General features: G+C 40.8%; 1 protein-coding gene across 2 annotated transcripts; it reads right to left on the bottom strand.

The window, feature by feature from the left end:
* Positions 1-260: 260 nt before the first annotated feature.
* Positions 261-15,235, bottom strand: Znf287 (zinc finger protein 287). Of its 2 annotated transcripts, none has more exons than XM_048366476.1 (6): positions 15,028-15,235; positions 13,217-13,809; positions 12,544-12,632; positions 9,845-9,971; positions 9,309-9,395; positions 261-3,032 (listed from the first exon to the last, which is right to left on the bottom strand). In XM_048366476.1, exons 2-6 carry the CDS (start codon positions 13,617-13,619, stop codon positions 1,465-1,467), a joined length of 2,274 nt encoding a protein of 757 aa, XP_048222433.1. In that variant the 5' UTR covers positions 13,620-13,809; positions 15,028-15,235; the 3' UTR covers positions 261-1,464. The 2 variants fall into 2 exon arrangements, with proteins under 2 accessions (XP_048222433.1, XP_048222434.1); XM_048366477.1 differs by having other exon boundaries at positions 2,890-3,060.
* Between the last annotated feature and the right edge of the window lie 276 nt (positions 15,236-15,511).

The following is a 15,511-nucleotide window of genomic DNA, read 5'->3' as shown; positions in this document are numbered from 1 at the left end:
AAAAGATGAAATCTCAAATTTACATTTGAGTGCAATATCTTGGATATACATCAGTATTTTTAACTTCTTCCTTCCAGTGTTCCTTTTATGCTGTTTATGACCATAAACTTTTAATATTCACTGATGATAGCTTCTGAATGATTTTTTCCAATGTAATTTTCCTTTTAGACACTGAGTAAAAAAAGGCTTCTAATTATTCCTTAAAATGTCATTTTGTCTATTTTGTATGAATTTTGATTTTCACTACTTTTATATAGTGCAAATCAAATTATATTTCATGTTTTTACCAGGCCCATGTCTTCTCTTTCCTTGTAAGTTTTCACTTTGATTTTTCCCTCACTCTACAGTGAACTCAAATCTAATTTTCACTTCTTATTTTGGTCATTATTTACATTTATATATCTGCGTTTATATATCTTCATTGTTCCCTTGGTTTGACAATCCACTTTAGCAGGCTTCTTAATGTTTCATTTATGCCAAAGTAATTAATATTACTTCTCAATACTCTAAAGAGCGGTCTGTTGCTTAATTCAGCTGTGATTTCGGCACTATAACAAGCTCCGGAATTATCCAATCAAGTGTGGGACCTGAGTACAGGAGGCACTCAGGAAATATGTTTCCATGGACAAAATGGCTTTCCTACAGTAAAAGAGCCAAGGGGGAAACTTAGGTTATGAATTTAGGAGTCAGGTAAAATAAATGTAATCATATACATTCTTTCCTTCAGGAAGACCTTGGATGTCAAAACCAAGTGAAACTAAGGCTAACTTGTGAACATTTAGTTTGGAATGTTTAATTTTTGCCTGTGTAAGTCTGTACATAAATTAAGGGTTTATATACACTAATTTACCCTATCTGATCACTTTCACTAAGCTCCTCATTATTTTGGTATTTGAGGGAAAGTATAATTAAACAGTGGTTATATAGAACTTAAGATGCTTTCAACATTTTTCCCTTCATATATACTGGCTCCACCTGGCAGTAAGCATAACAGGAATAGGAGAAATATAAAAGGAGAAGACCTTCTACATATTTTAAGGCTTCAAGATGGGAAGAAAAAGGCCCCATAGCAGCTTTGTCTTTTCTATAATCCCAAGGTATTTTCTAGTGTGAAATCTCTACTTGATGGACACTTCCAAGTTACATTCATAAGGCCTCAATAAGATACTTGAAATATAGCAAAAGTTGACAAACTAGATTTTTAACCTTTTACAGTTTTTTTTTTCCTGGAATGACTTGAACTGATAACAAATAAAGATTAAGAAGTTAACTAACCTTCCTTATTAAATTTAATATTAAATTCAAATGGATTATACCCATGCTACTAATTCTGTTATTTATGATACTATGATATTTAACAAATATTGCACTTTTGGGGATTTCTTTTGAATGTTTAACACAGAGCACACAGCATGAAATTTCTGTAACCAGATTGGAAAACCTAAGTGAAGTCTCCTACATGCATTATTTGCGATGTTTGGCACCTGTATGAACACGCTGATGTTGAATAAGGTTTGTGCTCTGGGTAAAGGATTTACCACATATACGACATGAATAGGGCTTCTCTCCTGTGTGAATTCTCTGGTGTTGAATAAGGCATGTTCTCTGGCTAAAATCTTTGTCACATTCATTACATTTATAGGGTCTCTCTCCTGTATGAGTTCTCTGGTGTTGATTAAGTGATGAGGAATAAATGAAAGCTTTCCCACATTCATTACATTTATAGGGTTTCTCTCCAGTATGAATCCTTTGGTGCTGAGTAAGATTTGCACCTTGCCTATATGCTTTCCCGCATATATTGCATTTAAAGGGTTTTTCTCCATTATGAATCCTCTGATGTTGTGTCAGGTGCACACTCTGGCTGAAGGCTTTCCCGCACACACTACATTTAAATGGTTTCTCTCCAGTATGTGTTCTATGGTGTTGAGTAAGGTTTGCACTCTGACTGAAGGCTTTCCCGCACACATTACATATATAGGATTTCTCTCCAGTATGAGTTGTTTGATGTTGAATAAGAGTTGAGGAATGAGCAAAGGCTTTTCCACATTCATTACATTTGTAACACTTCTCTCCAGAATGAATTCTTTGATGTCGAATAAGGTAAGTGCTCTGACTAAACACTTTCCAGCACTCATTGCATTTATATGGTTTTTTTCCAGTATGTATTTTTTGATGCTGAAGAAGGTGTGTACTCTGACTGAAGGTTTTCCCACATTCGTTGCATATATAAGGTTTTTCTCCAGTATGAACTCTCTGATGATTAATTAGTGATGAACTATGGCTGAAGGTTTTACTGCATTCCAAACATTTATATGGTTTCTCTCCAGTATGTGTCCTTTGATGGATAGTAAGGTGTGCTCGCTGACTAAAGTCTTTTCCACAGTCATCACACTTATAGGGTTTCTCTCCAGTATGGATTCTCTGGTGTATAGTAAGGTGTGCACGCTGGCTGAAGGCTTTACCGCACTGGTGGCATTCATATGGTTTTTCTCCAGTATGCATTCTCTGATGTGCAATGAGGGATGAAATATGCCTGAATGCTTTTCCACATTCTTCACATTCATAAGATTTCTCTTTGGCATGGGTACTTTGGTGTTTCAGGAGGGATGGGTATTTTCTGAATTTTTTCCCACACCCATTACACTTATAAGGCTTCTCTCCAGGAAGTATTTTCCCATGTACAATATCATATGAGACATTACTGAAGGTTGCCTTGCCATCATTATACATAAAAGTTTTATTATCTGACTGGGTATCAAACTGTACAATTAGGTTTGAATGATTTTCAAAATTATTTCTATATATATCATATTTACTAAGATACTCTTCTGTAGGATCTTCTTCAGAAAAGACTGACTTCAAACTGAAATTTCTTTCATTAGTGTGGGATTTCCCAAAGGTATAGGTTGTATATGTCTCCAATCTGTCATCATAGTCATATGATTCTTCCATCTTGATGGTCTGGGTTCCATCTTGTTTGAATTTAGGAATATTTTCTACTGTAGTGCAGGCTCGTCCTTCAGTTTCCCATTCTGAAATAAAAAGAATATAAAAGTCTCCCTCCATTTAAGGAAAGGAAACAAAATAATGTACATGAATACAATACCTAAACACTATAGCTCTGATAACTTAAGATGGTCCTTAAAGCTTAGGAAGGATTGAAAAGGCAAGAAAATAAGACTAAATCAATGAAAATCGAAGAGACTCCTCATTCAGCATGGATACTGAAAAAATACAATAGATAAGGTCAGGTGACTGTTAAAACAGTGGATAAAACAACATAGGTTAACTTGGGGTTTCTTTATGGAGCAATTTATACAGTAGTGTCATACTACTTCCTCTTCCAATCTACTCTACAGTTCTATATTACTAAAGCAATTTCATGGGGTAAGTCTTCCATAGCCTACAGCAATAGTTCTCAAAATACAATCCAGACTGACTGCCTAAGCATTACTGTTAACCTGGATATATGTTAAAATTATTGGGTTCCAACCAGACATACTGAATTAGAAACATGAAGATTAATTTATTAAGTCATTGGCCATGACTTAAAGGATAAAAATTAAAAGACGAGTAAAAAACAAAATAGTTAAAAAGTATCATGGCATTCAGTCCCCAAAGAATCTACCTTTTGAAAAAAAGTACTAGTCTACTAAATCCTCCATACTACCTCCTATTCAACCTGACTTCAAGTTTGATGTTACACACTACTTACACAGAGTCTATAGATGCCATGTTAATCTTAGACTCTAGGTCTCCATGTAGCTATTAAAAGAGATGTTTAGTGGTTGGAGATGTGGCTCAGGTCATAAGTGCCAGCCAATGAGCAAAAGCAAGCATCAGATACTGAGTTTGAGTGTTGGTCTTGGGGAAAAAAGAAAAAGCATGTTTAGCTGGGAGCCAATGGCTCATGTTTGTAATCCTAGTTGCTCAGGAGGCTAATACCTAGAAGGTCAGAGTTCTAAGCCATCCTGAGCAGGAAAGTTTGCAAGATTCAATCTCCAATTAACCAGCAAGATGGTAGACTGAGGGTGTGGCTCAAGTGGCAGAGCACCAGCAGCCATGTAATAGGAGGGCACAAGGCCCTGAGTTAAAGCCTCAGTACAAGCACAAAGAGATGGGGGGGATGTATTTTCTTTGTATAGTGCTTCTTAAAATGTAAAACAGGATAGATTGAATCATATATGAAACTGTCTTTTCTGTAGGCCCAAATGGCTGATTAGCAATGATTGAAAGATTCAACCTAGTAAATGTTGGCCCTATGACAGAAGTTGGCCTTTATGACGCTTTCATGATTCTGTTTCTTATATATATATATATATATATATTTTTTTTTTTTTGGCCAGTCCTGGGCCTTGGACTCAGGGCCTGAGCACTGTCCCTGGCTTCTTCCCGCTCAAGGCTAGCAGCACTCTGCCACTTGAGCCACAGCGCCGCTTCTGGCCGTTTTCTGTATATGTGGTGCTGGGGAATCGAACCTAGGGCCTCGTGTATCCGAGGCAGGCACTCTTGCCACTAGGCTATATCCCCAGCCCCTGTTTCTTATATTTTTAATTTAACTGGAAATAGCATATGTGCTTTTCATATTTCCTTCAGAAAATGACCAAGACTCTGAATATAGTAGCCACCAAACTGGTAAAATAAATAGCAGTAACTTATAAAAAGGCTAAGTCCAATGAAAGTATACATGCACAATAACAATGAATACATACAAAATACCAATAAAAAATGCTGTCCCCCAAACCTGAATATAAGGCTATCAAATCTGTACTTGTTTTTTTTTTTTTTTTTTTGTGGCCAGTCCTGGGCCTTGGACTCAGGGCCTGAGCACTGTCCCTGGCTTCTTCCCGCTCAAGGCTAGCACTCTGCCACTTGAGCCACAGCGCCGCTTCTGGCCGTTTTCTGTATATGTGGTGCTGGGGAATCGAACCTAGGGCCTCGTGTATCCGAGGCAGGCACTCTTGCCACTAGGCTATATCCCCAGCCCAAATCTGTACTTGTTGATACCTATTATATTTCCGGTATGATTTTCAACAAACTTTACAACTCTTTTGAAACAGGAAGGAAACTGTGTAATTTAATATAATCAAATATAGAATTTGTAATACAGCAAAAGTATTACTACATAGCTCAGAAGCTTCCTAAGATGTAGCTCTAAGTATATTACCTCTATTATATCCATTCAATAGGATAGTAAGCAATCATTGAAAATGATAGATATATCCATCAGTAAGGGACTATTTAGATTGGGGATAATAAATGAAATATGGAAAACTGAAATAACTAGGTGGATCTAGGCACATTGATATGGAAAGGTGTCAAGGACATAGTATTAAATGAAAAAACCATGTGGCCAACAGTATGTATAAAGATATGCTGTATGCATTCTAGATAGGCACAGACAGGTGCTGATGGTCTAAGGGGAGTAGGCCCTGGTAATGAGTAGGGAGAAAGAAGACATTTCTTTTTTTGTGCTGGTCCTGGGATTTGAACTTAGGGCCTGGAGGCTATCCCTGAACTTTTGTGCTCAAGGCTAACACTCTACTACTTTGAATTGCAGCTCCATTTCTGGCATTTTGTTTGTTTTGTTTTTGTTGCCAGTCCTGGGGTGTGGACTCAGGGCCTGAGCACTGTCCCTGACTTCTTTTTGTTCAAGGCAAGCACTCTACCACTTGAGCCACAGCACCACTCCCAGCTTTTTTCTATATATGTGGTGCTGAGGAATCGAACCCAGGGCTTCATGTATACAAGGCGAGCACTTTACCACTAGGCCATATTCCCAGCCCCCCATTTCTGGCATTTTGGAGACAGAGTCTCACAGACTTTCCTGCCTGGGCTGGCTTTTTAGCCACAATTCTCAGCTCTCAGCCTTCTGAGTAGCTGCGATGACAGGGGTGAGCCACTGGCACCTGATGAGAGGAGAATAAATTTGCTTCCTTGTACTGCTTGCATTTATAAACTACTTTTATTCAAATACAAAAATCATAGTTGACACTAGAAAATGTTAAATGAAAAAAACCTGTATCATGATTACAGACTAGAAATATATTAGATGAAGTGGAAAAAATAGGTTTCAATTTTTCAGTAAATTGGGTATTAGTTTTATTGCTTTTTTTGTTTGTTTTATTTTTTATGCTGGTCCTGGGGCTTGACTTCAGGACTGGGTGCTGTCCCTGAGCTTTTTTGCTTAAGACTAGCACTCTACCACTTGAGCCATAGTTTCACTTCTGGCTTTTTATTGGTTAATTAGAGACAGAATTTCACAGACTTTCTCACCTGGGCTGGTTTTGAACCATGAGCCTCAAATCTCAGCTTCCTGAGTAGCTAGGATTACAGTTGTGAGCCACTGGCACCCAGCTCATTTTACTGCGTGCGTGCGTGCGTGCGTGCGTGCGTGTGTGTGTGTGTGTTGCATGAATGTGTGCACCAGTCTTTGGCTTGAATTCAGGGCCTGAGTGCTGTTCTTAAATGTTTTTGCTAAAGGCTAGTGCTCTACCACTTGAGCTACAGTTCCACTTCTGGATTTTTTTGGTGGTAAATTGGAGATAAGAGTCTCTTAGTCTTTCCTGCCTAGGCTGGCTTCAAACCACAATCCTCAGGTCTCAGCCTCCTGAGTAGCTAGGATTACAGATGTGAGCCACTGGTACCCTGGCAGTTTTACTGCTTTTAGTACTAGAAATATAGTTATGTTTTTTGATAGAATGAAAAATTAACACAAACACTTTCTTAAGCAAGATTTGTTACCCTGCCTCAAAGAAACAAAATAAGAACAGACTAAATGGGTATACACATACACAGTGAACTAGTTCTAGAAGCTCACTTTAACTTCTAAGTAATAAGTATCAGTCTTTATTGCAGTCTATGTGTTTGGTGTTGGGGATGGAATCAAGGCTTTGCATATGCTAAACAAGTGCTCTACCATTGATCTATATACCACCTGGCCCTACAGGTATATAATTAACAAGCTTAAAGCAACTTGACCACAAATATAGCTATTACAGTACATTTAAAAATCAGTTTAGTAGAATTTCAGAAACTAAAGTAACCAGAATAGCTTGTTAGAAGTGAAGTTATCTTATTGGTTAATAAGGCCACAAAGCAGTTTAATATTTCTAATAGAGGAGATCAATGCTGATTCAGTTAACCAAGGAAATCCTTAATGGAAAGTCCCAATTTGAGTCTGGCCTAGAACAATGGTCAGGTCCCATACAAATATAAAGAACCATTTAAGTTGAGAGGGAAATTGATCCTAAACTGTTATTCTCCTTATAAATCACCAATATTTTCATTTCCTATAGTAGAACTGACTAGATACAATAACCCAAAGCTCAACTTACATAGCTGTGAGATGGACAGATAGTAAAATCCTCAGAGGCCAAAATTCAAGTAAAAGGGTAAGACAGGAAGATAGCAAGAGGAATCTTGGCTGCTTGAGATAACTCCCCAATCTTGCTGAGTCTCACAGACTTCCCAGCTCAGGCTGGCTTCAAATCTTGATACTAAGATTGCAAGTTTCCTAAGTAGCAAAGATCACAGGCATAAGCCACTGGTATCTGGCAAAATCAACTTATTTTTTTTGCCAGTCCTGGAGCTTGCACTCAGGGCCTGGGCACTATCCCTGAGCTTCTTTTGCTCAAGGCTAGCACTCTACCACTTGAGCCACAGCACCACATCTGGGCTTTTCTGTTTATGTGGAACTGTGGAATTGAACCTAGGGCTTCATGTATGCTAGGCAAGCACTTTACCACTAAGCCAACATTCCCAGCCCCAAATTAACTTTTTAAAGAAAGCGAAACAATAAGGTAGCATAGAACATTGTTATTCATTCATTGTTAATGCTGTATTCCAGTACAAATATTAGTACATATACAAGTCAATACCTGGCTGGGAATATGGCCTAGTGGCAAGAGTGCTTGCCTTGTATACATGAAGCCCTGGGTTCGATTCCCCAGCACTACATATATAGAAATCGGCCAGAAGTGGCACTATGGCTCAAGTAGCCGAGTGCTAGCCTTGAGCAAAAAGAAGCCAGGGACAGTGCTCAGGCCTTGAGTCCAAGGCCCAGGACTGGCAAAAAAAAAAAAAAAAAAAAAAAAAAAAAAAACCACCCAAAAAAAAACAACAAAAAACCAAAAAACAAACAAACAAAAAAAAACCCCCAACCAAGTCAATGCCTTAAGTAAAAAGATATAAAAGCAAGATGCAAAAGTATTCAAAATGTTCTTTTCTGTCCAAAGGGAGTTATAAAGCATATGTCTAGGATTTATTTTTGTGAAGACAAACATAGGAAGGGCACACTAGCAACAAAAGGGTATGGTTAGCTTCAGGGACTGGATGGGATAAGGTAGAAGATTTGTGTATACCTTTTTATTATATAGTTTTGACTTCTGAACCATGTTAATGCTACTACATATTCAACCAAGCAAAATAAAAAGAATTTTTAAAAAAATCTAAGAAAATACCATCCTTAGTTGGATTTTTTTTTGTGTGTGTGTCTGTCCTAGGGCTTGAAATCAGGGCTTAGATGCTGTCCGTTGCTTTTTCTCAAGTCTGGCACTCTTACTACTTGAACAACAGCTTCACTTCTGGCTTTTTGGAGGTTAGTCTGAAACTTTCCTGGTAGACTAGCTTTGACACTCTACTCAGATCGCAGCCTCCTGAGTAGCTAGGAATATAGATGTGAACCACTGGTGCCTGGCTCATTTAAATGTTTTGAATCTTATGAATGCATTTTTTAAAAAAAATTAGAAAAAGGGAATGAGTTAGAAAAGTAGATACAGGAAAACAGACAAGAGAAATTCAGGTTGGGCTTAGGTGGCTCACACAGGTAATCTAGCTACAAAATAATTAGAAAAAAAATTAAAAAGTAGACAGATAAAAGCTCACATTCATGACTAGGTAGGAATGATACCCTATCCTAAAAATGGCCAGTGCTGGAGGTGTAGCCTCAGAGGCAGAGCACCAGCCTACCCAGTGCAAGGCCCTGAATTCAAAACCCCAGTACTGAAAAAAACGTTTATAGTTTTTAGCTGACTTTTATGCTTGTTTGCATATAGAGGGAAGGAAAATGGTACCAGACAAGCTCTGGGCCTGGCCTTCAGAGTCATGTAGAGGATAAAATGAGAAGAGACCCAGGGAAAATAATAAAAATGTGAAAAACTTTCTGAAGATGGCCTCTCTAAGGTAGCAATGCCAAACACCTCAGAATTCTTGACAGCCTTGGATGCATCTTCAGAGAGTGAAAAGCAAATATCAACATACTCATGTTTCTTAGTACAAAGAAACTCATATGCTGATTTTTCTCTCACCTTGAATAGGGCCTTCTAAAATTTCTTTTATCACCATCCATGGCTCTTCCAATATGGGAATCACAGTTGGTCTGTACACAGTCAGTCCTGTTCAGGAAAAATATGATGAATTTTATCCTGGAGATAAAACAGCTATGAAAGCTTTATTAGGATATTTAGACCTCAATAGGAAAACATGGATATGATCTAATACGAGGTCTTATATTTAAAAGTAGGCTAAAAAAGTGTTGCTACCTAAGAGAATCCTGGGAAAGAATTCTTCCTTGTAGCAGCAGAAAATGGGTAAGGTAGAATTGGACAGCATCAAATGGGCAGCATTGTGAAGCTCTATGTCGTGATTTCAATGATCTTTCATTTAGAAGCCTTTCACTCAGGGAGTACAACATGGCCATTTTTTTTTTTTTTTTGTGCCTGAATGAGATGAGAACACTCATCTCTAGCTCTTAATTTGACCCAAAGACTTCAAGGCTTAACCTATTCTTAACAACTAGGTGCAAGAAGGGCCTGATGGAAGGAGAAGGGTAAACAATGGTTACCTAGAGAAACCATGTTCCAATAGTTCTGTAACGTCACAGTCTTGTACAATTCTTTCTGTACAGGACGCATTAGTTCCCAGTCTTCTTGGGTGATGTCCACAGCTACATCTTTGAATGTCATTGATTCCTAAAATATCAAATGTAACTTAATTTTGTTCAAGAATTAGTGGGAACAGGACAGTGATAACACTGGGTGTATATATGATGGTAGAGGATCATAGACTCTTAAGTTTTAGAAACCTTAAAAGTTGTCTGGTCAAAAGTCTCACCCTACTGGGTATGGTGAAACAAAACTGTAATCCCAGCACTCAGAAGGCTGAGGTTGGAAGACCATGTATTTGAGGCTAGCTTAGCCTCATAGTGAGTTTGAATTAGCCTAACTACATGCCATCCTTCAATGGCTTTGAAAGGGAAATTCAACGAGAAGTATAATTTTTTTTTTTAATGTATGTACCAGGGTTTGAACTTAGAGCCTCACACACTTGCTCAGCTTTTTCATACAGGGCTGGTACTCTACCACTTGAGAAATGCTTCCAGCTGAGTTTTTTTGCTGGCTATTTTTAGGTTAGGAGTGGGTTTCCCACTCAAGTATGCGATTAGCCTGTTAGGCTTCCTGTCATAGGTAAGATGACAGGTGTGCTTCACCGCATCAGCTCTCCAGAGAGGATCTCACGAACTTTTCTGCCCTGGTTGGCCTCAAACCACTATCTTTCAATCCCACTGAAGTAGGTAGGATTACAGACATAAGCCATAGGTACCCAAACTGTATATATTATCTTTCATTTTAACATCTTTTTAATTTTTACATATATCTAAAAAAGGGCTAAATTTCTTCAGGTCATTTTAACCAAATTATCCATTACTTTTTTTGTTTTTGTTTTTGGTTTTTTGCCAGTCCTGGGCCTTGGACTCAGGGCCTGAGCACTGTCCCTGGCTTCTTTTTGCTCAAGGTTAGCACTCTGCCACTTGAGCCGCAGCGCCACTTCTGGCCATTTTCTATATATGTGGTGCTAGGGAATCGAACCCAGAGCTTCATGTATACAAGGCACGCGCTCTTGCCACTAGGCCATATCCCCAGCCCCCCCCCCCCCCTTTTTTTTAACAGTATTTCCATTGCCTTTCTTGGCTTTTTTCCAGGTAAATATGCTTATATCCTCTATAAATGCAATTTGTTTGCCAAAGGCTTTCCAACTTCAGGATGTACATTTTTCCAATTGATCTCTGTTAGTTCATGAACATACTTATATAACTATATATAATTTTTCTCTTCCTCTCTCTCTCTTTTTTTTTTTCCAGCCAGTTCTAGGGCTTGAACTCAGGGCCTTGTGCTTGCTAGGCAAGTGCTCTATCACATAAGTCACATCTCCAGCCCTGTATCTTTCCCTTAAAATGGCTCAAATTGCTATTCCTTAAAATATGAGACTCATGTTGGATGCTGGTGGCTTATACTACCAGGTATAATACCTATAATACCAGGCTTATACCTATAATCCTATAGTACCTATTATACTTATAGTACCTATAATCCTTGGGAGGCTGGGATCTAAGAATCAAGGTTTGAACCCAGCCTGGGCAGAAAAGTCTATGAGGTTTGTTCTCTAACTAACCAGCAAAGAAACAGAACTAGAGATGTGATTCAAGTGGTAGAGTACTATGAGTGAAAAATTCAAGTGAAAGTAAAGCCATGAATACAAACCCCACTACCAGCCAAAAGCATAAAGAGAGAAGTGGAGGGGGAGAGACAGAGACACTGACTGACTCATGGACTCGAGATCAAGCAGCAATATCAAAGAATACATGGTACTTATTACTCACTCATGAGGAAATATAACATTGCAACTATTATTTACCTATCACTTCCTAGAATATAGGCTAATCACAAATCTTATAATATCTATTCACAATCTAAGAACTAAATTTTACTTATTGGAGTTGAATAACTCAGGCTAGGAGAGGTTTGGGATCTTGTCCCAAAATCATGGCTTCAACAGCATAGCCAAGAATCTACCTGGCTTTGTTAGTATACTTCTTTATTTTTTTTTTGCCAGTCGTGGGGCTTGCACTCAGGGCCTGAGCACTGTCCCTGTGGCTTCTTTTTGCTCAAGGCTAACACTCTGCCACTTGAGCCACAGTGCCACTTCTGGCCATTTTCTGTTTGTTTTGTTTTTGTTGCCAGTCCTGGGGCGTGGACTCAGGGCCTGAGCACTGTCCCTGGCTTCTTCTTGCTCAAGGCTAATACTCTACCTCTTGAGCCACAGCTCTACTTCCGGCTTTTTTCTATATATGTGGTGCTGAGGAATCGAACCCAGGGCTTCATGTATAAGAGGTGAGCACTTTACCACTAGGCCATATTTCCAGCCCCTGGCCATTTTCTATATATGTGGTGCTGAGGAATCGAACCCAGGGCTTCATGCATACAAAACAATCACTCTTGCCACTAGGCTATATTCCCAGCCCCTAGTCCACCTCTTTCCCTTTATGCAATCTTGCTAACTTCAAGACATATCCCCTCCCACCCCCCAAAAAAAAGACATATCCAAAGAAAACAATGAAAGCACATGTGCCAAAGGAACTAAGAAGAGAAACTAATGAGGTCCCAGGAAGGGTTTTCAAGAGTTCAGATGTTACAGGTCCAGAACAGAAAATATCCTCATACACTAAGAAGGTACTTTAAAGACACAAAAGAAACTGCAACTCACTTTGGTCACCAAGTCATTGAACCACCCTGCCTGGAAAGCATGTCTGGGGTCTTCTTCTGGGGTCTGGCAAAGGACAGAGTTCTGAGGGGCTAGGAAAGAGAAAGAGATCATGATGGAGATTAGTTCTATTTGCATAGTCTAGGAAACCCTTCATCAAATAGACAACTATACTTTATTAAAGTGAGCAGTCAAAAGAGAACTGAAAGCAGTACCATACTCGAGAGAGAGGAAAGGCTAATGACTTGTCCTAAGAATTAACAAACAAGTCTGCTCGGGGACTTAAACCTATGGCAGAAAATTCACAAATTTCTACTAAACCTTTCTGTAAATTTTATGAGTTGTCTCTTTCCTTAATAGAGAATATTCGTTGGACCTTTTCTACTCTTTTGGAAGCATAAAATTCTATCTACAAAGCTAAAGGTGTGTCTGTCAGTAGCTTGGTGTACACGTCTGCAAGTAACTGGGGACTCATGTAGGAGTTCATTTGGTTATGCCTGGCCATTCTTTCATGACATTTCTCCTCTGAGCTTAGATAAATGTGTTTGGTTCCAAACACAATGCAGAGTGGAGCTCTCGGTTCTCCTTGATTTCTTGAAGAGACTGCTGTCACATGTGCTGCTTGTCTTCTCTAACCACCCAGGGATTCCTCTCCTCCATGCTCCACAATGCTCACCTTCCTCTTCTAGGATCTGAGTCAAATCCTCCACCAGAGTCACCACTTCCTCGCTGCTCTCTGGATACTGGGACTTTACCCAAGTCCTAACCTCACCAGGCAGGATAGTCAGAAACTGCTCCAGCACCAATAGTTCCAGAATTTGTTCCTTGGAGTGAATCTCAGGTCTCAGCCACTTGAGACAGAGCTCCCGGAGTTGACTTAATGCTTTTCGAGGACCAGCCAGGTCTGGGTATGGAAAATTCCTAAAATTTTGTCGACAAGTCTCAGTGTCACGAAAGAGTCTTGCAGTAAGGGCTTGCTTATCAACATTGTGGGGTCTACTTTGAGCCTTGTCTGATTTCCACATTAGAAGGATTTGAGAGCGTGAAGAACTGGTCATCATTTTCCTTGAGGCTAACATTGCTACCAACAGGAGAGTAAATCTGGCAATCTTTTATTTCTCCAGTAAGGAGGCAATTGCTTGAAGTCTCATGCTACAGCCACAAAGACATCAAGGGTTTCAGCAACCAGAGGCAGAACAAAGCCGAGGTAAAGTTAACAGCTTTAGTTGTAAATTCTGAGCCTAGACTTGCAGGAATGAGTAAGAGATCCTGAAACACAAGAATGGACCACAACGTCAAGAATTTCTGATGTATTCTGCAATACATATACACATACAGAAACTGACTGCTCAGTGTTCAGATAAACCCATAGAAGATGAATGCTTTACCTTGAACATCCTCTCCTATATCCCTAGACTTGTTAGAGAACTGCAATCTGCTTAGGAGTAGCTGGTGGGGGAAGTTATCATAAAAAGATGTGACAGAAGCAATTATTTAAGTTAGGTTCCAATGACGCACACCTGTAATCCTAAACACTCAGAATGCTAAGATCTGAGGACCAAAGTTTACAGTCAACGTAGGCAGTAAAGTCCATGATTCTTGCCTCCAATTAACCACCAAAAATCTCAAAGTGGAGCTGTGGCTCAAATGGTAAAGTGCCAGTCTTGAGCAAAAAGCTAAACAGCGCCCAGGCCCTGAGTTCAACCCCCAGTACTGGCACATGTGTGTGACACACACACACACACACACACAGAACAATGATTTAAAGAATCACGAGCAAAACGATAGCTTTCTAACTTGTTGAAGAAAAACCTAAATATTTTTATAGCAAAAAAAAAAAAAAATCGGATCTGACCTGGAGAAGGGCCCACACATATTTCAGTCGCTTACAGAAGCTCTGTTGACTGAACTTGTTCTCAGCCACCGAGCAAACCAAGAGTTACTAGGAACAAACTGGGTGTCGAATTTCTTCTTTTAAAAGTGTCCAAGGTTCCCGAGGAGGGGAGGAGGAGGGCGGACGGGGGAGGCGAGCCATTCACCCACTTGGCATGTTGGTTAATACCGGCCCACGGTGGCGGTTTGCTATCAGAAGGCTGGGATGCCCAGCCGGCTGGACTGGAAAGCAGTGAAAGGCCTTGGCGTCTTCCAATGGGTTAGGAAGCGGTTTGGCGGCTTCTGCGGGAGACAGTTCCTTTAGGGAACATTCGGAACGAGGATGCAAACCCCAGAACCTGACCGACTTGGAGAAGACCCCACGCCCACCCGCCCCCTAAGCCGTCTCTGAGGCTGGCAGCGCGAGTAGCGGGGGTCCCGCGCCCCACAGCGCGGGTCTGGGCCCCGCAAGGCAGCCTCCACCACCCCGTCCCGGCGCTCTCCAGGCTGTGAGCACCGGGCCGCGCACGCCCCACGCCCGCTCGCCTCCATCGCCAGGCCCTGGCTCGGGCTCTGGCCCCGGTCCGCGCGGACACGGAGCTGGGACATCATTACCTGTCGCTGGGGCCCGGTCACCGTGCAGCCCGAACGGCCCGAAAGGCCACACGGCAACAATGGCGGCGGGAGCGAAGGGGCCTCCGTGACGGAACGGGTCTCGCGCTGCAGAGCCGTCCCCGGGCCTCGCCACACGCTTCCCCGGAGGCAGCAGGGAGCCGCTGGGAAACGCTCGCCCCAGCCCGGCCCTGACTACTCCAGCCCGGAATATCCAGGGCTTAGGCTTCGCCGCGACCTCGCCTTGGCACCAGTGCGCATGTGCGTCCAGGGAACGCTGAAGGCCCGCACAGCCAATCAAAACCCGAGATCGGGTCTACCCCACCCCCAAGTCCCAGGCTCTGGACCTGTCTCCATGGCAACCTCCTCCACCCATCACTATGACTTGCTTACTAGCTTGAAAGGTTTCCAAGGGAGCTTTAAAGTTTTCTCTAGGTAGAGACAGGTCTGGCAGACAACTTGGACTTTGGGGAGGTATCAGCAGCCT

The sequence above is a fragment of the Perognathus longimembris genome, chromosome 17 (genome assembly GCF_023159225.1).
Source record: "Perognathus longimembris pacificus isolate PPM17 chromosome 17, ASM2315922v1, whole genome shotgun sequence".
NCBI classification, from domain to species: Eukaryota; Metazoa; Chordata; class Mammalia; order Rodentia; family Heteromyidae; genus Perognathus; species Perognathus longimembris.
This window is presented reverse-complemented; position numbering and strand designations above follow the sequence as displayed.